This window comes from Brassica oleracea, chromosome C3, assembly GCF_000695525.1.
Source record: "Brassica oleracea var. oleracea cultivar TO1000 chromosome C3, BOL, whole genome shotgun sequence".
Classification (NCBI taxonomy): domain Eukaryota; kingdom Viridiplantae; phylum Streptophyta; class Magnoliopsida; order Brassicales; family Brassicaceae; genus Brassica; species Brassica oleracea.
The window spans coordinates 22142047-22168093 of NC_027750.1; the positions used below are offsets into that span (position 1 = coordinate 22142047).

The window sequence follows — 26047 nt, forward strand, 5'->3', positions numbered from 1 at the left end:
AAATATTAATAGTCAAGGATATGCAATGAATGATTTTAATTTCGATTTTATTGATGGGTTGACTGATTTTAGGAGATCTGGCCGAAAATGGCACAGCAAGGGATTGATGGAATTTTGTTTTGGCCAGATTATACACTTATGTTTATCACATCTGGTAAAATGGCCAAACAAAAGGATTGAATCAAAAAGGTTTAAGCTTTCTCTAATAATTTTATGATTCATAAGTTTTTATAAACAAGATTCATGTAGATCTTTAGGTATTTTGATAAGTTTATAAGTTTTTTAGAGAAACATAGAACCTTTAGAGAATTTTAAGTTTTATGGATTCAAGATACTTTTAGAATCAAGTTTCATATGGATCATATGGATCATAGAAACAAGATCAATATTTTAAATCCATAGATTGTTTATAAGTTATGGATTCATATAGATCCTAGATTTGTTTCAGACATAATGGTGTTCTATAGATTTCAAGGTTTTGATTTGTTTACCTTTTTCACCACAAGAATCTGAGAGGACCACCGTGAGAGTTGGCCGGAATTTGAGAGAGAGAGGAGTTTTCCGGCGGAGAGAGAGAGGTGGCCTGGTGGAGAGGAGGCTGAGCGCCGGTGGAGCAAAGGCTGAGCACCGGAGGAGCTGGCCGGAAAGAGGATCGCCGGCTGAGAGAGATTTCTCAGGTGGAGAGCACAATCGTGCTGATAACGTGTTAGAAATATGAGAGAAGTGTTGTTGTGAAAGTTGTGTCTTTCTCATTAGCTCTCACTATCAATATATAGTGGAGGTTCCAAGGGTTTACAACAAGGAGAGTATCTACACATTTATTACATATTGACCACAAATATCTAGACTTGGTCAAAGCTCATAAATGCTCCGGTTGAATGAGTCTTCATCTTGACTAGTCTTGGACGGATGAGACAAACCGGAGACGGGTGTAGACGGACCGGATAGTCTGGTCGGATGTAAACCTCCTTGATGGTTAATGGCAATCCACATATCCATATCATGGATTTATAACAAGCTGAGATTTTTAATTCATGAGTTGACATTTTTTGTTTTTTTTTTTTACATTTTTCGGTTAAAAGACTGCTATTATATCTTTAAGAGACGGTTCTTAGTTTTTTTTAGTTAAAATCTAAAAAAACCAAGAACCATCTCTTAACCGAATCTAAGAACTTTGGTTAAGAAACTGGAGTTAATGATAGTAGTAAGACCAGATACGTGATTAGGTAAAAATGACCAGGTACGTACGGTAATGAATAAAAAAGGTCAAGTAGTTGTCCAAAAAAAAATAAAAAGGCCAAGTACGTTTTGTCAGTGGCCCTCGTGGTATTTCTTATCTGAAAGTAATTAATTTAATAAAAAATGCAAATCGGACGGTTGAAAGGATCATATCAAATCGTCGTTCACATGAATAAAGAGTTACCGATTTACTTTACAGAGTCAGTATGAGTCTGTTTTTAAATTATATATATTATATTTAAGTTATATATTACAAGAAATTACATAATTTCTATTGTGCAAATAAAAGTATAAAATTTTAAAATAGAAATTTATATAACAGTCTTGTTTTTAGGTTCACATAACTCTAGTTCTTTTATCTCATCTGTTTTCCACCGTTCTTCCTTAACATAACGAAACTCGAGCCCGTAACGGTTTGGATTATTCGCGTGTTTCCATACATCCTGGCAAATTGTACAGTCCGAACAACACACCATAAACAGACAAGCTTTTTAGTGCCGGCTTGTACAAGTTCGTCCTTAGGTCTCATTCCTAATATACACGACTTACCAGTTCCGGTATTTTGCGTAAAAATACAATGTGAAAGATTAAATATCCTTAGGTTTGGAAGGCCAATGATGAGCGATATTGATGCATCTATACATGCATAATTGCATCGAAAGCTCAGTCGCTCGAGGCTCGGAAAATTGCATACAATTATATTGGCAAGGTCTTTGCTCAACATAGCAGTAAATTTCATGGTTGTAAGATTTCTACAGTTTTCTCCCAAGTCTTGAAGCTCAACGCTGGAGACTTCACGTACCGTCATTGATATAAATGGGTGAATAATCAACGTTTGAAGATTCTGCCATTTACTAAAGGCTGACTGAATTGAATTTATATCTAGAGATGTCCACGTTGGTAATGCAAGTTTTTGGATGTTCGGCATCCTTATAAAAGGGAGAAGAAGATTTATATCAGATTTTTATACTATGTAAAGCTCAAAAGTGAAGTGAAATACAAGAACTAACATAGTTTTGCGTACCCATTAGAAATGATCGCAAGGTCCTCTTCTGCTACACTGCAATATACGTTGAAGAAAAAAGAATTCGGGATAGTACGGGCGAATTTGTTGATCTCAGCTAAGATCTTCCTGAGCTGGTATCGACTATCACTAGCCTGAAGATTAGGGCTGAAAGGGTTATCCAAAATGATTGAATCAAGATCGTTGAGTTTGATGGTGTTCCATATAGTTTTGTTGTGAGAGGCAAGGAACCATGTGATGCACACTCGTGATGCTCCCATGATAACGTCCACTACGTCGAGCTTCTTGAAAATATTTGAAAGTATGTCTTTATCCATATTTTCCCATCTTGGAAAATTTCCTGATCCCTCTTGATTCTCCATTAATTACAACGTAATGAGTGTATACAAACAATATTTGACTCAAGATTATTATAGTCACGTACTTTTATCACAATTTTGAATTTTTGAAGGGTGCTTGATTCAACCAAATGATGTAGGATATTTATAGGGTGTGGGTACTTTAATTTTTTAAAAATTATAGTTATTTAAAATCAAAACATCATTAATGCATGATAATTGTGATAGTATCTTGTGTAGATATGCTACTTAAAATCTTTAAATTATGTACTGTTGAAATTAGATATATTTTTATATTGTTTTCTATTTTGAAAAGATTTAATATATGTTTGTACATAATCTTCTAATAGATTTTTTTTATGATTAATTAAAAATCACTAACTTTTAAGAGATTTTGGTTATTTTAGTTTTAAATTCTATTTACTTTCAGTTCTATTTAGTTTCATAGTATTCGGTTCAATCCAAATTTTGTTGAAATTGTTTAGTCCATGTTACCGTACGTGTCAGGTGGCACGCTCTCTTAGTGGTTGCACTATAACAAGCAGCACGTGAGGCACCTCCAATGCGTATGTTGCTTGCAACTTCCGACACCAAGGTTTTTTTTTTTTTTTTTGGTAAAATGTTAATATTATACCATTTTTGAATTTTTCACAATGTTGCAAGCAACTTATTACACGAAATAAAACAACAACAAACACAACACAAAACAAAACAAGTCGAAAAAGAACCTCAAGGAGACTGATACGAGGCAAAATAAAGCTGAAGGAACGAAGGGCCGGCTGGAGAGGGTGCTGGGACTGAAAGGAGCCGGTCACGAAGTAACCTGTCAAGCGCTAGATGGAGAACACCAGACTAAGAAGACACGGGGGTGAAGATACGCGAGTTCCTTTCTCTCCAGATGATATAGATGATGGACTGAAAGAAAAGCTTGAGTAGAATCACTTGATTGCTGCAGAGTACTCGACTGGAAGATACAATCCAAGCTGCTGCTGAGTGTAGATCTTCAGGCGGGTTAGGCAGAATATTAGATGCAAACGTCAACCAAAGCGCAGAGGAGAAATTGCATTCAAAGAACAGATGGTGATGCGTTTCCACCGCTGAGTTGCAGAGCACGCACTGATCAGTCACATTTAGGCCCCATCTTCGAAGTCTGTCCTTAGTAGGAAGCCGTCGAAGGAGAGCCAACCAGGACATGAACGTGTTTCTAGGAATGTTTTCCTTGAACCATATGACTTTATGCCAAAACACAACCGGTGCCGGGATCCGTAGATGCTCCCATGTGATCTTGGAAGAGAAAGAAGGCCCAAAAGAGTTCCCTGACTTGCGCCATAAGTAACAATCTGGTCCATTCAAAGATGTCGGTGGTTCAATTGAGGTTATTACCATTTGGATATTCTGAATTTCGTGAGACCTAGCAGCCGGGAACCTCCAAGCCCCATCAACCGCTGCATCAGGCACCGAGGCCCCAACCCTGATTCTTAGACTGCGAGGACCAGTTTGACCCGCCACTCCAATTAATGGACCCAAATCTGTCCAGTGATCATGCCAGAAACTAGCTGCTTTCCCATCTCCAATAGTACATCTCATAAGTTCTGATACAATGGGTTTTAGTTGCAGCATACTACGGATTGTTGGTGAGAAACGAGGTGAGTCAGTAGTCTGCCAGAGCCCAGTACGCTGGAAAATATGTTTCCTCATCCACGAGACCCAAATAGAAGCTGGTGCTGAGAAGTAAGACCATACTCTTTTTAGACGAAATACTGTCTCAAACTCCTCAAGGTGCCTTATGCCCAGACCACCCTCTGCTTTTGGCATACATATGTCTTTGCACGATACTCGTGCTCCTCTAGCTGACGTTCCATTCGTCCAAAGGAAAGCTGCACATAAAGAGGAAACATAGGGTGGCCAAAAAGTATTTGACTTGAGAATTATAATTTTCAGATCATAGAATGTATGCTTTCGTTTTGAAAATCCCTTATATATTAATTGAGAAACATTACAACATTATTTTGTAGCCACGTGTCACCATGAGAATATGACAAACATCACACTTTTAGGAACAAAGGAAGTATATGACAATTAATGATTATAGATAATAAATATTTGATAATAATCTTTATATCTTAGCTCTTTTTGTTTAATTTTTTTTTTTTTTTTGAAAAAGGGCATAAAGATATATTGTAAGAGAATTGAACCCTCAATCTTCTAGAGTAACAAAAAAAAACCCAGATAGAAAGGAACCGACCCAGATACTTAAACCTACTCTCTCATTATATTTGTTTAATTTTATATTATTAAAAGATATTAAACAACTATATTAACCATATAATAAAAAGTTAAAAAACTATATGTTATCTTTTGAATTTTTAAAACGACTATAAATTATTAAAAACGTTAAATGTCTCACACAAAAATTTTATGATCAATGGTTTAATTTTTCTGGTAATAACACGATACAAATGATCATAAATCGTATGCATATGAAGTCTCATTTATTAAACATTCATATTATATAATAATATAGTTTAAAATTAAACAATATAACATATAATAAAATTTAAATATGATAATTTCTAAATTTGTATTGAAAAAGTATTGAAACCTTAATATTTTAATTTTGAAATCTATACTACTAAAAGAGAAACATTCTGAAAAAATTTAGTTTTGAAAGGTTGTTGGACCATTTCATTAGAATTAACTTTTTTTGGTCTTACGTTAATTACTCTAATTATACACAATTAATAACTCTAACAACCTGTTAATCTTTTTGTGTTACCATGAAAAATTAATAAAATCCCCTAATATCGTGGGATCACAATCATTTGTTGTGCGTGGATAGGATATTAAAGTCACTAAGATCACAATCATATTAAAGATAAAGTAATATTCCATATTCCATATTCCATATTCCATACATCAACTAATAATATCATTAAACATATGGTACCATAACATCTTACATTATATAGCTTTAAATATTTCCGAAATAAAATTTAATAAAAGCACTTTCACAAATCATATGCTAAAACAAAAAAAAAAAAAATATATATATATATATATATATATATATATATATATATATATATATATATATATATATATATTACGTTAGCTTAATTTTTATAATAAGCATTATAATTAAAAAAAAATATTAAGAAAATTTTATAACTATTAATAACCCTACAAATATGTTCTATTGAATTATTTTTTAAAAAAATCTACCAAGTAAACCTTAAGCCATATCAATTTAACAAATGTAACTCTTATAAAATACACACAAAATATAATGAGAGAGTAGGTTTAAGTATCTGGGTCGGTTCCTTTCTATCTGGGTTTTTTTTGGTCCAAAACATTTGGACCCAAATAGATATTTGATTTTTTTTTCATGTCAGAATTGGTTTTTAATCATAATTCAAATACCTATTGAATACATGTAATATTTGGATACATAGGAGGTCTAAGTCGATTCAGATATTTAAGGTCTAAAAAAGATTAAGTACCTGAAAACCTACATAATGATCTGAAACTTGAAAAATATTAGAAAACCTAACAAATACTCAAAATATATTAAAATATCCGAAAAAGATCTAAAATGCTTCCCGAGATACAACCCGAGAAACTAAAAATATCCAAACTTTTATCTGAATATCCGAAATATTTTTTTTAAATTTAGAATTTTATCTGAAACCTGAAAGTATAACTGAAAACTCAAACCCAAAACAAACAAAAAAGAATATCTATAATACCAAAAATATATTCGAAATACTCAAATATACTAATATACTCAAAACATTTCATGTACTTTGGGTATCCGAGTCTTGAGTAGGATCCGTACTAAAGCAAGATATGTTGGTCCGAAAAATACCCAATATATACATTTCCTTGGACCCGGATCCGATCAGTTTTTTTTTTATTTGAATAAATGCCTAGCTTAAGAGAGAGAGGGTTATATAAAAATGTATATACAAAATCTCAAATAAACTAATTTATAAGTCATATAATTTTAAACAGATTCTCTTCTCGATATAATACTTGTAACATAGTAATGTACAACAATCCCAAAATACTAATTCATATCAAACTTTATCTATAATCTAAAGCCCGCGCTTTCTAAGCGCGGGTCAAAATCTAGTTTGCATTAAAAAAATCGCACATTAGAAATTTTGTGTTTATCATATGACTATGAATTCTCAATAATAAATATTTATATTAAAATATACTATAATATCTATGTCCATGTTATTGAAATTTTAGTTATATACCATATAAAATAAATAAATGATTGTTTTAATTTATTTACCAAAAAAATATCGTAAATAAACAAGATGTGTTGTTTTGATTTATGTCTTTACTCTAATTTAATTATATACACAATACGTAAAAGAATACAAACAAATAATAATAGATAAAAATTAGTTTTATATATAACATTCATTCCGCGTAATTGTGCGGATATTAAGCTAGTTAGCTTTGATTTTGTAATTTATTCACAGCACTGCCACTATGATGATGTGTCAAGTTCTCAATGCTTCTCAGCCAAGTTACGTAAAAACTCTTTCATTACTAGCAAATTTACAAATGATGCCACTGCCTAAATAATTTAGTCCGACCCAATTACCTAATATGAATATTGTTATATACTCTTACAAAAAGACAATTTAGTAGAACATACCAACTCGGTTCTCAATTTTTTCCCAACATACCAACATGAATGGCAGCAAACGATTCTTCAATCCATTTGCACCTACAAAATGAACTTTTTGAGTTATTGTTCTGCTCATAGTCGTTTTTCATAATATAGATGGTTTTTATAGTCAAACATATTACAAAGCTAAGCCACTGTATAGGATAACAGAAAACAAATTTATCAGCTTACGAATATCGGTAATTGTTATGCTCATAGCCATTTGTCATAATATAGATGTTTTTTATATATGGTTAACAGTTTTACCAATTTCTGGTTTTTCGAGATTTGGTTTACTTTTTGTTAATAGTCATTTACTTGCAGAAACAAGAACTTGGATGACATAACAGACATACATCCAATTAATAGTGAACGTATATTTTTAGGGGATTTGAAAGATTCAAAGAAAGGAATGTTTGTCTTAATGTTATGTGTGTAGTTAAATGTAAATTGTTATAGCTGGTACCTTGAATCATGCAATTATTCCCCTTTCTATTTCAATTATTGGAATCTCACCAAAAAGAAGTATCTAACAATACTAAAAGTCAAATATATTCAATAGAAAAGCATGCCACCTCAGATTAAAAAATCAGCCAATCAGAGGATGTTGATTTGCCACGTCAGACGTTCTTTGACACAGAATTTACCGGATCAATGTAATTGGGCTTATAGCAATTATATCTGACCCATTATAATCTGCTCATTTATCCTTCCAACCTAAATATTTGTAGCAAGCGACGCTGCTGCTCCCACTTCCTCATCGTCTTATCTGCATATCGCTGTTACGATGTTGTTATGACGACTCATTCAATTCCGTTCTTCATTCCTAACTTCATGAGCGATGCTAACCTTCCACCTCCATCCCTCTCTTTTTCCTCTTATATAAACCCTTCGCTCTAAGCTTTCACTAAACAAAATTCTGCAACCCCCATTCCATAAACCAATCGATGATCATGAAATCGGTTCAAATCTCAAGCAAGTCTCCAGTGGCCCTATATTGCATTCGAATCACCCTTCTTACGTCGAGGAGTGTGCCAATGTAACATTACAACCCATTACGTTTTATTTTGAGTTTGATCTCATTCGTTCTTTAAGTTGTAGAAGATAGCTTATGATCTCGATAAACCTCACTACATTCTGAGTCTAATACTGACTAGGAGAGGACACACATGGTTTCTACTCTTTTTCTGTACAGCGCTAGACAACCTCAAAAGTAATTACAAGGTGGCCTTGAGCAGGGATGATGCTAAAGTTATTGTTAATACGGGTACGTTTGGGTATCATTCTCTTCCTCACGAAATAACAGAGAGCATTATGAAAACTTTTGGTGATGGCTTTTGTGTGTTTCTTACTGTAGGTGTGAAATCGAGAAAAGGGGCAAGTATGTTTTGGTGTCTTGGTATCTTTGTTGATTGTATTGGCATTAGGTACTGATGTTTATACTGATGTATATTCATTTTCTCAGGGAAAGATCCAAAGATTGGATATGAATATGTTTATTATGATCAAAAGATAAACAGTATTTTCTCTCTTCCTGCTACACTCAACGGTCAGTATTATGTATAAATCAACATGTTTTTTTTTTAATATGAATGATATATTCTCCTATTGCTTGCCTATTTGGTTTAGTTTTTATGCTTGCCATGCAAGGAAATCAGCTCCTCGTGTACAGTTAGGTCTGTCTGAGCTGCAACTCGGTGTTAATCCACGGTTCGAAGGTACAAAATCAACTTTGTTGATTTTCAACTCCCTAATGTTTTCCCGTCAGCAGCATATGAGTTTTGATCATATAAGAGCCATATTCTCTTAACTTTACCGTGTTTTAGCAAAACAAATTTTTTTTTACCGTGTTGCTAAGTCTTTAGATATACAGACAAAGATGATGACAAATAGAGATGATGGTTACAGTAAAGTTTCTTCTCAAGGAAGAAGCTAATTCTCTCTTTCTCTTTTCCAAACTTTTTGTTACCCATTTCATATTATTATGTGCATATGCTTTGTTCGTCACCCAAATTGTTTTGTTGAAGATGTAATCATTGGTTCTGATCAGAAACTGACACTTGGTATTTCTAAAGTCAAACAAAAAATTAGAAATTAATAATTCTAAACTCAAACAAAATTAAAAACCACTAGTAAATTTGATGAATGTTTTACAGAAAACATAAATAAAGTATTTAAATCAAAACTAACATTTAATTATTTTTTTAAATTTTCCTCACCATCCTAATAATTACAAGAATAAAATTCTAAAAACATTTCATATCTCTTATTTGCATTTAATCAGATTTAATTTATAAATTTAAATTTTAATGTTTAATAAATCAGAAATAATAAGGAAAACAAGAGCGTAGTCCGAAAACCATCGAATAACTTTTATAAACTAATCAAAAATAATGTAGGAAAATTAATACTCACCACAATACCATTTAATAGTATTTTAATTCAAGACTTTCATAAATGTTATTCAAAATTTCAAATGAAAATTAAATATACAAAAGTATAACATAGGTCAACATAAATTAACAACTGAAGAAAATAATACTCTCTCCGTTCCCGAAAGTAAGATTTTCTAGAGTTTATTCTTGTTCCACAAAAATATATTTTCTATATTTTTAAGGTACTTTTGTATACGTTTGAGAAACATTAATTATGAATATTTGAATTGAAAGTGTATTGAAAAGTAAATTGTAGATTAAATTGTAAACATTTATTGTATTCTTAATAAACATGAAAACTCTAGAAAATCTTATTTTTGGGAACAGAGAGAGTATCATACTTCATTTTTCTTCTTTGGTGTTAGCAGTGCAACTCATTTTTGGTTTCAAAAAATTGTAAATATATTTTATAACATCAAAAATATGGTATATAGTAAGAGAAATCCATCCAGGTATACTTTAAATTCTCTAAGAAAAACTATTCAAAATGTAAAATCTTCTGTTAAAATTATATTCTCAGACATTGAAAATCACTGTAGGTTTATTTACACAATACAATTTTAAATATAGGAGTTGAGGCTTATATGCTGGTAACACTGCTTGGGTTAAGATGATCAAACAATGGTGAATGAGCCATTGTCATTAACCACAACCCCCAGTTTTATTGTTGTGTGTGTCGTTTGTTTTTTCACTGTGGTTCAAAGAAGGAAGGTGCAATTCTGGGTTCTCACTGACCATCCAAAATTGCGGCATAGAGTTTCATTATAAGCAGCAGATTTCATTTTTACTTCTTTTTTTTAATATGGATCATTGTTTTAATTTGGTTGCCATTTCTGATTTGTTTTGGTTTGTTCTTGAATTTGGATTATATTGTCAAATATATGGTCAGGTCTCTTGTGGTTGAATCAATAGTCTAATGAATTTGTGTGTTATGTATACTTCTGAAACATATGAGCTTCCACACTACTTCAGGGGCATAGTTGGTCGTGTGGCAAACTGGATATAAGACGAAAAATGTAGACTCAGTGGAATCGACTACACCTACCATCAATAAGCCTCTAAACAGCCTCAACGGTACGTAACACTTATCTCTTCTTTTGTATGATTATATAGCATTTTGCAAAGTTCATCAGATATGTGTAAAACATAAATGTTACTCATAAATATGGGACGTAGCAGAAGACGGTGAAAGACCTTTCATCACTTTCAAATATCACATATCTGGTCAAGAAGAAGGTCCCTACATCTATATATGGGATTAACGTTGCGGAAAAGATATTTTTTCATCATTTATCTTATACCTCTTGGATAGTTTATCCTGGTGCAGTTTCTAACACACCGACATACATTCTCATGTCAGAAACTACCATGGAACTTAACATGGAGGCATCTGCAGAGAACAAAAACACTCCGATTAACTTAGCTCAGAATACGTACTGGAACTTGACGGGTAATGAATCATGGAACATTCTTGACCACATGATACAGATTTGGGGTCCACATATCACTCATGTGGATCAACACACAGATCATGCGAGATCCTTACGGGAAAGGGATCTCATTTCGCTTTCATCACCACAAGAAATGGATAGGCGAGTCTACAGGAGAGGTGGGTATCGGATATGATCATAACTACGTATTGGACTGTCCTGATCAAGAGAAGGACGGGCTGAAACATGCAACAAAGCTGAAGGACGATGCGAGTGAACAAGTGGTTTTACATGGATGTGGTTTAGGTAACTGATTGGAATAACTGGCCGTTTAAATTTTTTATGTCTTCATATATATATAAATTTTAAAAGTCATGGTTACTATATATTTACAAGGAGACTTGGATTTTTCCAGAGACATGTTCATTTTCTCATTCAAAAATAATATTTCAAAGCTTTGGTCTAATGAATTGTTTTTCACTATCCAAAAACAATATATGGAGTTTTTGACTCATTAACACAAATAAGTATTGCTGACTCAAAAGTATTTGATTTACACAAAATATTATAATTTTTTAAAGCTATTGATCATCAATTATCTAAACTATCGCTTTAAATATATAGTACATCAAAATAGAGTTTGGACTATAACTTTTCTTAGAATAGTTTTAAGATTAAAAATTAGTCAGTCTCTTATGTAGAAGGATTAACTTATTGTTGGATCTATAAAAGTACGAACATTATGGTAGCGTCATAAATTTTTGTATTAAAATTATAACAAGCTTATAGACACTATTAAAAAAGTTTAAAGAAATATTGAAGAAAAAATATTAAAATACAGAAAATAGTACTACATCACTTCATATAAAAAGAAAGAGGAGTTGAAAGACAAAGGAAAAAACCACCCACAATACACTTTTGTCATGTTCTTTCTTGTAACTGGGTATTTTGGTTTATTAGAACGTAACTATGTCTTTAAAACTAGACCAAAAAACTCTGTTTTAAAATAAGATTTTTTTTTACATTGGCCTATAACAATAACTATTACCTATTTACATAGAAAACAATGTAAAAATAAATTATATAGTAATAAAATATATTATAAAAAATTAAATAATACAGAAATAAAATATTAAACATGATTGAAAAATAAATATAAACGAGGGTTGCCTTCTTGCACTACGTGCTAGACTATCCGCCCTTGAATTATGCGTCCTTGGTATATGAATGAGCTCTGAGGTGTGGAAACTTCCTTTCAGGATCTTTATATCTTCCAGATAACTTGCAAATGCGGGCCATTCCTCGGGTTCAGAAACCATCTTCACCAACTGAGAACAATCCGTCGCAAAAGTGACAGTAAACTGTCTTAAGAACAACCCATACATATTTTAGATAATAAAAACAATAAATTGCATGTTTTATTCATTTCTAATTCAAATTACTATTTATACTTTTATAAATAGATATAGTATTGTAATATAAATATTAAATACGATGCTATTTGTATAAACCCGGACGTAGCCCGGGAAAAATCTCTAGTAACATTAATGACTAAACTTGGTTCTCAAACTCATCAGTTAAATTCGCTTAAATTGGCCGAAATTAACTCCCTATAAATTACGTTTACACTGCTTGGCCATAACGCAACCTAGGGCTGGCAAAAAACCCGAATCCGAAGAACCGAACCGAACCCGATCCGAAAAAGTAGTACCGAACCCGAACCAAAATTGATTAAATATACGAACATGTTCAAAATTTTGGTATCCAGAGAACCGAAACCGAACCCGACCCGAACCGAAGTATTTCGGGTACCCGAATGTATACCCGTATGTATCCAAAATAGATTTATATATCTAAATATATTAATTATTTTTAGATTAAATGTATATTTAAAACATCCAAAATATATAAGATACTTTTAAATTGTCTAAAATACTTGAAAATATATACAAATAGTCAAAAGTAAATGTCTAAAATAACTAAAATATATTCAAAACACTAATACTACTTGAAATATCTACTGATTCTCTATCAAAATATTCAAATCAAACCAAGTTATATGTTAAGTTTAAGTATTCTGACATATGTTATTCAAATTAATATATAATACAATATTTTATTTACAGATTTTGAGAAATTTAAATTATAAATTTAATTTTAAAATTTTAAGAATCATTTAAATGGGTTATCCGAACCCGAACCGAACACGCAAAGATCCGAACCGAACCCGACCCGAAATTTAGAAATACCCGAATGTGGCAGAAATCTTTAACCCCGAAAACCCGAAACCCGAATAAACCCGAACTGAACCCGAATGGGTACCCGAACGCTCACCCCTAACGCAAACCTTTGTCATTAATGTGTTTGGCTACTATATACAGTAGAACCTCTATAAATTAATAATCTTTATAAATTAATAAATTTTGTCAGTTCTAATTTGGATCAGTTCAAAATTTAACACAAATCGATAAAATAATAAGATAATAGTAAATACATCGTCTCATTATAATTATAAATTATAATTTATATGTATACATATATATATATATATAGTAAAACCTATTATTATATATTTTTTTTTATATATATAGTAAATTCGTCGCAGTTAAAATGCTTTACTCACACTGCTACATAACATTAGAGAGGATGCATAGGGATTATATAATTTATAAGAAAATTAAAATAAAACAGTTCTACAATAGCTTAAAACTTGTAACAACATATCATATCATACCATCATCCCAAGTGGCATAATATCTTTTATTTTGCAAGAAATTTCCAGAATTACATTTATGGTGACAACTTGTGAAAATATTTTTTCATCAAGAAATTTGTGGAATCATATGTTTTTGCCTTTGGAAGACCTTTAAGGCGATGGAGGGGATTTTGCCTTCAACAAGTCATAGGCCTTTTTCAACTTCCTCTTACATACGTCGTCATTAATGTTGCATAACGGCGATGGAGGGGGTGGAGGTATAGCGCCCATTAAGTCCTGGCCCTTTTTCATCCATGCCGGCAGCTTCTTCTGGTTAGCTGAGAACCAACCCTTAGGAATAAGCCCTAAACCCCAAAACCACCGAAACGCATTAGTTAATCATATGTACTACAGTGCCAAGATTTGGTAAACTGGTCATTTGTCGATCATTTCGAATAATCCCAATTTGAGGCCATATTGGATCGTGGTACAACTAAACTTGTTTTATTTTATTCATTTTAACAATAAATTTTGGTCTGAACAAAAAAAGAACAGTAGATAAAACTTTCTGATTTTATCTTCTTTTTTAACATAATTTAATAAGTTATGAACGAAAGTAATCAAAATTTTAATGTTACGATTTTTATAATTCTCTTTTTCAAATGAAAAAAAAAAGAATCAAGCAAATAAAATAAGATAGTGATGATTTTGTTTAAAGAAAAAAAAAAGAGTTTCAAAACCAAAAAAAAACGAAAAAAGAAGACTAACTGCTAAGTTTGCGGTTGCGAAGCTGAATTTGTTCACCCAGGGCTTTATCCATATCGGCAAGCACAAGAACGAGAAGAATGAGAGCGACAAACATGTAAGATGCTTTAGAAGATGACATCTTAATGTTCTCTTTTTCTTAATTTACCGATGAGTGGATGATAAGAGTAATTCATTTGTATTCATTTATATAGAAGGGAGAGAGGTGGAAAAATACTTTAGGGTTTTTTGGTTTGTGTTGGAAATAAGCCATCGAAGACTTAGTTGTACGTCACTTATGGGTCTTGAAGTTTTGGTAGTTTTAGGCGAATGTTCTTAACATCACTCATTTTCCAGGATATTATAATATTTCATTTGAATAGGTCAAACTTGCATCAACTTAGCATACTAGTAAAGCAAATCTATTCATGTTTAAGCCATTAATTCTTTTACTAGTTTATAAGAGCCATGTTCTAATAATGTTAGGTTCGTTAATATATAGTTCATAGTACTATGAATTAATGCTTTTCGAAGAGTTCTTAATTTTTCATATGATTAATCTATAAACTTAAGTGTCATAAAACTTATGGAGGAAGGCGGATAAGTGTCTGATCAAAAGGTTTGCAAATTTCCGATTACAATGACTACTAATAACAAATTGTGTAGTCGCATCATCTGATTCACTATCGTATACGTATGTATGTGTGACGTGTAAGTACGTATGTGTAAGTTTATTTCTGAGAAAGGAGAGGCACAAGAATCGTGTCGACCGCTTCACTGAAGCTAACCAATTTTATTTGTGTTCATAGATTAATAGTTTAAAAAAAAGATTAATAGTTTATTTCAATTTTATTAATAGTGATGCATTAATTGATTAATTGTATTATGGAAGTATCTTTATATTCTTTTAACAATATATTTTTGATAAGATTTAGTAATATTATATCTAAAACCACATTTAAGTTCTATACAATATATATTATATACACCAAATAATATAATAAAATTAATATAGATGTCAATTTTTTTAAAAAATAATAATTAATTTCTACGCACTAAAATCAAATATTTTTTTTATCTTAGAATAAACATATTTTAAAATAAAAAATAAATCTATAACAAGGAAACTTTTATAAATTAGTATCTATATAAATTAATAAAATTTCAAAGTCTCAACATTATTAATTTATAGAGGTTCTACTGTAGAGACAAGTTATAGGGACAATGTTAATTTAGACCAATAATACAGTGTTATATGGTCTTTTAGTCTTTTGTTTTCTAAATTGTATTGAAAAATATTTAATTTTTTTAGTATCGGCCTTCTTCCACAGCGGCAAGAAGTAGCAGAGCAAAACGCAGAAGAAAGAAGAAAGAAACGTTAAAAATAAAATAATAGCGGCCGGATCCAATAATTCAACGAGTGAAAAGTGCCACGTATGAAAAAAAAAAGCTTAGGACCAGATACGTGATTAGGTAAAAAAGACCAGGTACGGTAATGAATAAAAAAGGTCAAGTACGTTTTATCAGTGGCCCACGTGGTATTTCTTATCTAAAAGTAATTATTAATTTAATAAAAAATGCAAATCGAACGGGTGGAAGAATCAGATCAACGGTGGAAAATGGGACACGTTATCGTTTCTGGATTAAGAAAACTTTTGAGTATAAATATAAGAGGCAGAGGACAAGCTTTTTGTAGACTAAACTAAGTTGTAGAAGAAGAAACTCTCTCTCTCTTAGAAGAAATCTTTGAAGTTTGGATTTAAGCTTTTGGTATAGGTATGAGATCGATTTGTGAATCTGTACCGGCGGCGAACTCTTCTTCTGCGTCTACGACGGTGGTGAGCTCTATTCCTCCGTTTCTGAGCAAGACCTACGATATGGTTGATGATCCATTGACCGACGAGGTTGTGTCTTGGAGCAGTGGGAATAACAGCTTCGTCGTGTGGAACGTGCCTGAGTTCGCTAAACAGTTTCTACCAAAGTACTTCAAGCACAACAACTTCTCCAGCTTTGTCAGGCAGCTCAACACTTATGTAAGTATGAATTATCCATCGATGTGATTGATGTTCCTAAAGAATTTTCAATTCTGGTAGAACACTGACTTTGCTGAAGTGTGGATCCATATTTTGCGTATATAGTTAGTCTTTTGTTTTGTAGATATCCTCTACTAGTATTTGTGTACATGTATACTTCGTTGAGTGAAGATATATTATTATTTTCTTTTCTAAGTGTAATGGTCTCAACCCATTTTCCAAAATGATTTTTGCTTAGGTTAAAAAAAAACATGAGGAGAATACTATTTTTTTTTTGAATTAACCAGGAAAGTACTATTACATAGCCTTCTTTCCTGTTCTTCTTTGCTTTTCTTACTTACCAAAAGGGTTCATCGAACTTTGCAGGCTTGTTTGGACATGTGCTCATATGTGTCTGAAGAGTTGGTTGCTTCAACAGTTCCATTTCTGCTCTAAGTCACAAATCAATATTTTCTATCAGTTCAGTTGTCCCACGTTAGCTTTTCCATTCGTTTGTATGTTATTCTCCAGGTACATGTCAATAAACTAAGAACTATTGGTTTTGTTGAACCATGGTATATAGTTTGTTGCTGTAGTTAGGCACATTGGAGAGATTTTTTCATGTCTTACTATCTCTGGAATAGTTGTTATATATTGAAGTTTTTAATGGTCTTTATGTTTATACTTCTATGTACAATCTGTTCCATTCTTCATGCATCAATTTTTTTCAGGGTTTCAGAAAAATTGATCCAGAACGCTGGGAATTTGCAAATGAGGGATTTGTTAGAGGCCAAAAGCATTTGCTAAAGAGTATTAACCGGAGAAAACCTTCTCAGGTGCAGCCTCAAAAGCAACCTCAAGTCCAGCACTCATCTGTTGGTGCATGCGTTGAAGTGGGAAAGTTTGGACTGGAAGAAGAAGTTGAGAGACTCCAGCGAGATAAGAACGTCCTTATGCAAGAGCTTGTGAGGTTAAGGCAGCAACAACAAGGTACAGAACATCATTTACAGAATGTAGGGCAGAAAGTTCATGTGATGGAGCAGAGGCAGCAGCAAATGATGTCGTTTCTAGCGAAGGCTGTCCAAAGTCCAGGGTTCTTGAACCAGTTTTCACAGCAGAGTAGTGAAGGGAACCAACACATCTCTGAGTCCAACAAGAAGAGGAGGCTACCTGTTGAGAATCAGAAGGGTAGTGGGAGTCATGGGGTTAATGGTCTTAGCCGCCAGATTGTGAGGTATCAGTCATCGATGAACGAATCAGCTAACAGTGTGCTCCAACAGATACAAAGTATGAGTAGCTCACGTGGCTGTCATGAGCCCCTCTCCAACAATCATGGTAGCTTTCTTTTGGGTGATGTTCCTAACCTTTCAGCCAATGGGAGCTCCTCAAATGGAGCATCTGGAGTTGCATTCAGTGATGTTTCATCCAATGCTGCAATGAAACATCACGACCCTTATGCTCAAGCTGATCTGCTAGCTCCAAGGCAAGGAGCAGTAGTAGCTTCTGGGAGCTCAAGTTCGGATCTAGTTGGATGCGAGACAGACAATGGAGAGTGTTTGGATCCAATGATGGCTGTTTTGGATGAGTCAATGATGTTAGGAAGTGATGGAGCCATAAATGAGTTGCTTCCTGGAGCTGGAGATTCATTGTGGGAACAGTTCTTTGGTGAGTCTCCAGGGATTGGCATCACAGATGAGTTAGTGTCAGGGTCAGTGGACAATGAGTTAATAATGGAGCAGCTAGAATTACAACGTAACCTGAGGAATATGTTGGGCAAAAATCAACAAATGAACCATCTTACTGAACAGATGGGACTTCTCTCATCAGATGTGCTCAGGAAATGAAAAATCGCCGCAAGTTCCATAATCTTTACTCTCAAGAGGTGATCCATCTTTCTTTATTTGTGAGTTTTAAATATCCACACACCTTCAAGAAACTTTGTGCTAAATCCCCACTTGTTCTCGCAGATGTAGAAGATGGGGGTTAAGTTTTGTGGAGTTGCAGCAACAAAAGTATAATGATCAGAAGGAGGTGGTGGTGTATCTATGTATCAAACTCTCGTTCTTGTCAATGTGTGATTAAAAAAAATAAAAGAACTATGGCTTTGTGAACTTAGCATTTATGTGTGGGTATATCGACTTACTTCCGAGATAAATCATTGATCTTGTTCGATATAGTAGATACTACTTCATTGGAAGTTGGAACGTGTCAAATCAAATGGAAAAATTCGCACTCGTTACAAACCGCAACCAACAACACAAAGAGGAAACAATAGGGAAAGTAAAATCTTTTTTTTTACCGACAATGAAGGGGTTATAATTATCTTTAACTCGAATAAAGTAATTATCATCGAATAAATAAATTATCATTGACCACGAGGGAAGAATTCGAAAGCGGATAGTTTAGCATCACGTGCTAAGATTCAACCGTCGTTCACATGGATAAGGACTTACCAGTGTGGTTTACAAAGTCAGTATGAATCTGTTTTTAAGTTATATATATTATATATAAGTTATATATTATAAGAAATTACATAATTTCTATTGCGCAAATAAAAGTATAAAATTTTAAAATAGATATTTATATAACAGTCTTGTTTTTATAGGTTCATAACTCTAGTTCTTTTATCTCATCTGTTTTCCACCGTTCTTTCTTAACATAACGAAACTCGAGCCCGTAACGGTTTGGATTATTCGCGTGTTTCCATACGTACTGGCAAATTGTGCAGTCCGAACAACACACCATAAACCCGACAAGCTTTTTAGTGCCGGCTTGTGCAAGTTCGTCCTTATGTCTCATTCCTAATATGCACGACTTGCCAGTTCCGGTATTTTGCGTAAAAATACAATGTGAAAGATTAAATATCTTTAGGTTTGGAAGGCCAATGATGAGCGATATTGATGCATCTATACATGCATAATTGCATCAAAGGCTCAGTCGCTCGAGGCTCGGAAAATTGCATACAATTATATTGGCAAGGTCTTTGCTCAACATAGCAGTAAATTTCATGGTTGTAAGATTTCTACAGTTTTCTCCGATGGCTTGAAGCTCAACGCTGGAGACTTCACGTACCGTCATTGATATAAATGGTTGAATAATCAACGTTTGAAGATTCTGCCATTTACTAAAGGCTGACTGAATTGAATTTATATTTAGAGATGTCCACATTGGTAACGCAAGTTTTTGGATGTTCGGCATCCTTATAAAAAGGGAGAAGAAGATTTATATCAGATTTTTATACTATGTAAAGCTAGCTAGCTCAAAAGTGAAGTGAAATACAAGAACTAACATAGTTTTGCGTACCCATTAGAAATGATCGCAAGCTCCTCTTCTGCTACATTGCAATATACGTTGAAGAAAAAAGAATTCGGGACAGTACGGGAGAATTTGTTGATCTCAATTAAGATCTTCCTGAGCTGGTATCGACTACCACTAGCCTGAATATTAGGGTTGAAAGGGTTATCCAAAATGATTGAATCAAGATCGTTGAGTTTGATGGTGTTCCATATAGTTTTGTTGTGAGAGGCAAGGAAACATGTGATGCACACTCGTGATGCTCCCATGATAACGTCTACTACGTCGAGCTTCTTGAAAATGTTTGAAAGTATGTCTTTATCCATATTTTCCCATCTTGGAACATTTCCTGATCCCTCTTGATTCTCCATTAATTGCAACGTAATGAGTGTATACAAACAATATTTGACTCGAGATTATTATAGTCACTTACTTTTATCAACAATTATGAAAATTTGAAGGCTGTTTGATTCGACCAAATGACGTAGGATATTTATACGGTGTGGTACTTTAAATTTCATAAAATTTATAACCATTTAAAATCAAAACATCATTAATGCATGAGAATTGTGAATTTGTGATAGTGTCTTGTGTAGATTTGCTTCTTTTTTTTTTTTTGACATCAAAGTAAATATTATTAAAAACTCAAACTGGTTCGTTTAGGCCTGCTGCATGAGCGAGCCCTTGATGAACCAAAGTGTTTACATTCTCAAATCTCAAAGCACGTGATCGTCCTCCCTTAGCTAAGGAGTCCGCACGGAAGTTTAAAGAACGAGATATATAAGATAACTCAAATTTTTGAAGGCATGTAGCAGTAGCTTTTATGTCTTCTATTTCATTCGCCATTGAAGGCCATTCCTCCTCTTTTAGGATGATGTTGACCAGCTGCTGACAGTCAGATTCAAATCTTACTCGATGGAATCCGCGGTTCGTGACCTCTTTCATAGCCCAGCTTAGGCTCTCCGCTTCGGCGTGAAGTGGTGCTTGTGCGCGAGTGCAGCACCTCTGTCCTTCTAAGATAATCTCCTCATTTGCAAATAACACAAAGCCTAGCCCCATCCATTCTTCTTTAGCCGACCAGGATCCATCCACTTGACAGGTCCAGATGTCTGCCGAAGACGTTCCCGTAGGTTGGTTTGTTTGCGTCATCGTTGTCACATCTGAGTCCTCCAGAGGTTCTCCCAGCTGAGCTATTTTCCATGCTATGGCTTCCTGAGTAGCTAGCTGGAGTGTATCGACCGGTGATATGTCTTTGCCGTTAAAACACTTATCATTTCTCGCCTTCCATATATACCATACTAGCCAAGGGAACATCGAGAAGGACTCGGACAGGCTAGAGTTTATGGACGCTTGTTGAAGAAGATAGTCGAAATTCACAAACAAAGATGAGCACGGGAAAAGCCCCGGAGGTGAAGGGATATCAGACAGTGCCCAGCATTGTAGAGCTGGTGGACATTCAAAGAGAATGTGGTTGATGTTTTCCACTGCTGATCCGCATCGCTGACATGTTGTGTCTGTACCGCAGTGTCTTTCTACGAGCTTACTTGCAGAAGCTACAAAGCCCGATAAAGCTAGCCAGAGAAAGTGCTTTATCTTCCTCGCAGTCTTCAGTTTCCATACCTTCGTCTTTAGAGCCCGTATACTTGGTTCGGAAACCTGGATATCACTCTGGTTTCTCCTCTGTGCCACTGCAACTTCGTATCCAGTTTTCACAGTATAGTTCCCCGATAACGTATGCTTCCAGACATAGCCGTCATGACGTCCTGTCTTGCTTATTTTTAAGTCAAGGATCAATGGAATATCTACTGCATCTATCACCTCAGAGATGAAGGCCTCATCCCACTGCTTCGTTTCAAAATCTATAAGGTGATGCACTCTTAGGTCCGGATCATAGTCCAGCTGAGCTGGGCGTGCCGGTCTAGCCGGAGATCCTGGGATCCAGACGTCCTCCCATACCTTTGTCCTCGCTCCCGTTCCAATTGTTCTGCATAGGTTTCCTTCAAGCACATGCTTAGCCGCCATCAAACTGCGCCAGCCGTAGGATGGGTTATGAGCTTTCCCTGTTCTCAAAGGGTTCGAGTGCCGGTAATACCGTCCTTTGAGGACGCGCGCTAGGAGAGAGTTAGGATACACAAGGAGTCGCCATACCTGCTTTGCTAACAGTGCAAGGTTGAAATCTCGAAAATCTCTGAAGCCAAGACCCCCTTCATCTATTGGAACACATATTTTATCCCAAGCCACCCAATGGAGGCCTCTATTATTTTCTTTTGTGCTCCACCAGAATCTCGCCACAGCAGCGGATAGTTTTTTACAAATCCCTTGAGGTACAAGGTAGCATGACATCACGTAGGTCGGTGTAGCTTGTGCTACGGACTTTATTTGCACCTCTTTCCCTCCTCGTGAAAGTAGTTTACCCGACCAGTTGTTGATGTTTCCATTCATCCTCTCTTGAACAAATGAAAAGACTTGATTCTTTGAGCCACATATCTTTTCGGGCATCCCAAGATACATCCCCATTCCTCCTTCTCTTGTTATTCCAAGTGATCTTTTCAGACCTTGTTTAGAGGACGCTACGACCTTAGAACCGAACAGAACTGAAGATTTTGATTTGTTCAGTTGTTGTCCTGAGGCTTTACCGTAGACGTCAATGATTCGCATCAGTTCCTCACATTGAGGTTGATCTGCTCGACAGAAGAACAGACTATCATCCGCGAATAAGAGATGGGAGATTGGGGGATTCTCTCTTGCGATTTTAATACCCGTAATCGCCTTAGAGGATTCTGCATGTTTTATATGTGATATAAGAACTTCCGTGCAGAGAATAAAAAGGAAAGGGGATAGCGGGTCGCCTTGGCGCAAACCCCGCGATGGCATGATATGACCTTTTGCCTCCCCGTTGATAAGAACCTGATAGGAGACTGAGGATATACACTTCATTATCAGTCCTACCCAGTGATGGTCGAATCCAAACTTCAGCAGCAGGGCCTCCATGAATCTCCATTCCACTCGATCATAAGCTTTACTCATATCTGTCTTGACTGCTATGAATTTTTCTTTACAGCTCGGATTGGTTCGAAGAGCATGAAACATTTCTTGCGCCACCAGTATGTTATCGGTTATCAGTCTCTTAGCCACAAAGGCTGATTGAGTCTCGGAAATCAATTCCGGAAGAATTCTCTTTAATCTGGACGAGAGAATTTTAGAGATAATCTTGTATCCAACATTACACAAGCTGATCGGTCGGAACTCTGTCATGGTAGCTGGTCTATCTGTCTTCGGGATCAAGCATATGTTAGTCTGATTTAGCCTTTCGTCGAGCTCTCCCGTCTCATAAAAGTTGCGTACCATAGTACAGATATCAGGCCCTATCGTACTCCAAAACCTTTGATAGAACAAGCTCGTCATTCCATCTGGCCCTGGAGCCTTTTCTGGGTTTATCGCAAAAGTTGCTTGCCGGATTTCTTCATCGTTAGGAATTTTCAGAAGCTGTTGGTTCATATCAGAGTTGACTGCCGCGGTAATAAACCGGAGTGTATCATCAATGTTCTCCGGGTTCGAAGAAGAGAACAGGTGGTGAAAATATTCAGTTGCTACCGCTTCTATTCCTTCCTCCGTCTCGACCCACTGCCCCATCGAGTCTTTCAGTCGCGTGATACGGTTTCTGGCTCTCCGCTGCTTCGTCTTCGCATGGAAATACTTAGTATTTCTATCTCCTGCTCGTAGCCAGAGGTTCCTACTTTTCTGTTTCCAGTACAGCTCCTCATCTCTGTAGGCCGCACATAGCTTCCATTTTATATCCAGCTCTTCTTCACTTGATATCCTGTCATCTTCTTGCGCTCGCTCTAGTTCTTTTTTAAGCTTCTCGATCAGTTGTAAATTATTGGAAGGGTGCTTCTTCTTCCATCGTGAGATAGCTCTCCGACTCTCCCGGATCTTCTCAAAAAGACTGGCATCGCGGTCTAGAGAAGACGATGCCCATGCTTCCTTAATTGTATCTTGGAATCCTTCTTTTCCAATCCACCGCCTATCGAATTTGAAATTTCGCTTGTTTTCTTTTTTCCTGGATTGGAACCTTGCTAGTATAGGTCTATGGTCCGAGCCCCATCTCAATAAATACTCCACATACGTGTGGGAAAACAGTTGATGCCAATCTTCATTGCCGACTGCACGATCTAGACGACATCGTACTCTCCCTGCTCTTGTCCGACCTGCCCAAGATAAGGGGTCTCCTGCAAATGGAAACTCAATCATACCACAGCAAGCAAGCATATTCTTAAATGGAAGAAATGATGCTTCAGATCTTTTTCTCCCTCCTTTCTTCTCCGCATTGCTTGTAATCTCATTGAAATCGCCTATCAGTAACCAGGCGCCGGTCCTTCTTAAGCCCATTCTCGATAGGCGTTCCCATACATTTTCACGGCATTCCACCACCGGATCTCCATACATGAAAGTGATATACACTTTATGTCCTTCAATCTGCGCTTCTACATCAATCATACGATTATTTGAAAAAATAATATCAACCGCAGAATCATTCATGTAGAACAAAGCCAAACCACCGCTCCTACCAACAGGATCCACGGTGCATAAATTGTCATAACCAAACTCAATTTGAAAGTCTTGCATAAAAGAAAAATTATTTTTTGTTTCTGAAAGAAAAAGAAAACTAGGGTGAAAACAGCGGTGCAACTCCCTTAGGTGTTGCTTAGTCAGGTAGGCTCCTGCCCCCTGACAGTTCCAGGCGATGGCACTCATATATGCGTACTGGGTGGTTTCTGGGACCCCACCGAACCTGATACAGTAGAAAATTTTCGGCCTTTAACAGCCGAAGGATACACCTCAATACGAGGGACCACTGTTGCGCCTGAAACTCTCCCGGGATGTAGACGCCCTTGTTTAGCCTGTTTGCCTTTAGGAGAAACACGCCCTCTGCTTGCGAGCTTCCTTGACGCTGCTATTCCTTTTGGATCTGGGCTTCTCATTCCCCGACGCTTATTAGTGATAGTGTGTTGTTGTTTCTCTGGCGGGCCTCTTTTGGATCTATCCAGCTCCTCGCTTGCTTTTGTTCCTGCTCTTTCTATCTTTTCTTTCTCTTTTCCTACCCCTCCCAGAGCTTGATCCTCTCCCCTTTTCTCCTGCTGAGTTTGTTTTGCAACCTCCTGAGTTTCTGGTATCACTACATCCTCCTCCATGCTTTCATCAAGGAGATCATCATCTTCTAGCATTTCTTCGTCCATATACAAATTAACACTTGCATATTGGTCCATCATTTGATTTATCTCCTCCTCACTCATTAGCTGTTGATCATCCTCAGTTGTTTCTTTATCTCCATGTCCTGTTTTTCCTTTCGCTATTTCTTGTTCCCGCTTGTCTCTTATTCCAGGTGAGGAAAGATCCACATTTATAGATGACTTCTGTAGCACTTCATTGGCTTTCTCTATGTTAGATTTTGCCCCACCCTTTTCCACGTACACCTGATTCTCAGGGATCTGCATGGGAATTGGTTCAGAAATTTTAAGAACTCCACTAGCTACACGCATGGGACCCTGGTTGTCTTCTTTCTCACAAGTTGTCCCTACAATGGATTTTCCTTTGATTCTTCGCCTTCGTTCCTCCTCTGTTTCCGGCACTGCATCACGCTCATTTTCCTGTCCAACCACTGGCCTGGCCTGTATATCTGTCCTTCTTTCTGCTGCACGGACTGGTTGCCATTCCAACCTAGGCGCATTCCTTGGTTGGTGTTCGTATCTTCTCTCAACGTGATCACTCATATTGTAGCGATGATACTCAGAGACCGTACGTTGAGAGTCTGGAGAATTTCGGTTTGATCTCGATGACAGTTCAAATCTTGAAAAGATTTAAAAATTAGTTATATATTATATTGTTTTCTATTTTGAAAAGATTTAATATATGTTAATTTGTACATGGGTATCTTCTAATAGATTTTGTAAGGATTAATTAAAAATCACTAACTTTTAATCGATTTTGGTTGTTTTAATTTTAATAGGGTATGACTGGTTTTTCTGATAGCACCCGCAAACACAGCTTTTGCGTTTGGTAGTGTTTTGAAACAATCACTAAAACGCTATAAATCGGTTCAAACCGCTCGGAACCTTTTAAATTCAAAAGCTGGTTCCACCCAGCGTTTGCGG

At 35.4% G+C, this 26047-nt stretch overlaps 4 protein-coding genes and 1 pseudogene across 4 annotated transcripts; 2 read left to right on the forward strand and 3 right to left on the reverse strand.

The window, feature by feature from the left end:
* Nucleotides 1-1594: 1594 nt before the first annotated feature.
* Nucleotides 1595-2580, reverse strand: LOC106330114 (putative F-box protein At4g11580). The gene is made up of 2 exons (XM_013768661.1): nt 2264-2580; nt 1595-2168 (listed from the first exon to the last, which is right to left on the reverse strand). The coding sequence occupies exons 1-2, from the start codon at nt 2578-2580 to the stop codon at nt 1595-1597; spliced, it is 891 nt and encodes a 296-aa protein (XP_013624115.1).
* An 873-nt stretch (nt 2581-3453) lies between these two features.
* Nucleotides 3454-4416, reverse strand: LOC106330115. The gene has a single exon (XM_013768662.1). It carries the CDS (start codon nt 4414-4416, stop codon nt 3454-3456), a length of 963 nt encoding a protein of 320 aa, XP_013624116.1.
* A 6467-nt stretch (nt 4417-10883) lies between these two features.
* On the forward strand, nt 10884-11616 carry LOC106330116 (annotated as a pseudogene).
* A 2179-nt stretch (nt 11617-13795) lies between these two features.
* On the reverse strand, nt 13796-14784 carry LOC106332805. Its single transcript, XM_013771299.1, has 2 exons — nt 14614-14784; nt 13796-14210 (listed from the first exon to the last, which is right to left on the reverse strand). The coding sequence occupies exons 1-2, from the start codon at nt 14729-14731 to the stop codon at nt 14017-14019; spliced, it is 312 nt and encodes a 103-aa protein (XP_013626753.1). The 5' UTR covers nt 14732-14784; the 3' UTR covers nt 13796-14016.
* A 1499-nt stretch (nt 14785-16283) lies between these two features.
* LOC106332025 (heat stress transcription factor A-1e-like) lies at nt 16284-18779 on the forward strand. Its single transcript, XM_013770478.1, has 3 exons — nt 16284-16622; nt 17333-18483; nt 18569-18779. The coding sequence occupies exons 1-2, from the start codon at nt 16368-16370 to the stop codon at nt 18443-18445; spliced, it is 1368 nt and encodes a 455-aa protein (XP_013625932.1). The 5' UTR covers nt 16284-16367; the 3' UTR covers nt 18446-18483; nt 18569-18779.
* The last annotated feature ends 7268 nt before the right edge of the window (nt 18780-26047 follow it).

What these genes read in the sequence shown, in the direction of transcription:
- LOC106330114 (XM_013768661.1), bottom strand. Translation starts at nt 2,580, where the DNA reads ATGGATAAAGACATACTTTCAAATATTTTCAAGAAGCTCGACGTAGTG. An exon ending in CTTGCGATCATTTCTAATGG is followed by an intron (nt 2,169 to 2,263) that starts GTACGCAAAACT and finishes CCCTTTTATAAG; the next exon opens with GATGCCGAACATCCAAAAAC.
- LOC106330115 (XM_013768662.1), bottom strand. Translation starts at nt 4,416, where the DNA reads ATGCCAAAAGCAGAGGGTGGTCTGGGCATAAGGCACCTTGAGGAGTTT.
- LOC106332805 (XM_013771299.1), bottom strand. Translation starts at nt 14,731, where the DNA reads ATGTCATCTTCTAAAGCATCTTACATGTTTGTCGCTCTCATTCTTCTC. An exon ending in TCGCAACCGCAAACTTAGCA is followed by an intron (nt 14,211 to 14,613) that starts GTTAGTCTTCTT and finishes TTTGGGGTTTAG; the next exon opens with GGCTTATTCCTAAGGGTTGG.
- LOC106332025 (XM_013770478.1), top strand. Translation starts at nt 16,368, where the DNA reads ATGAGATCGATTTGTGAATCTGTACCGGCGGCGAACTCTTCTTCTGCG. An exon ending in TCAGGCAGCTCAACACTTAT is followed by an intron (nt 16,623 to 17,332) that starts GTAAGTATGAAT and finishes AATTTTTTTCAG; the next exon opens with GGTTTCAGAAAAATTGATCC.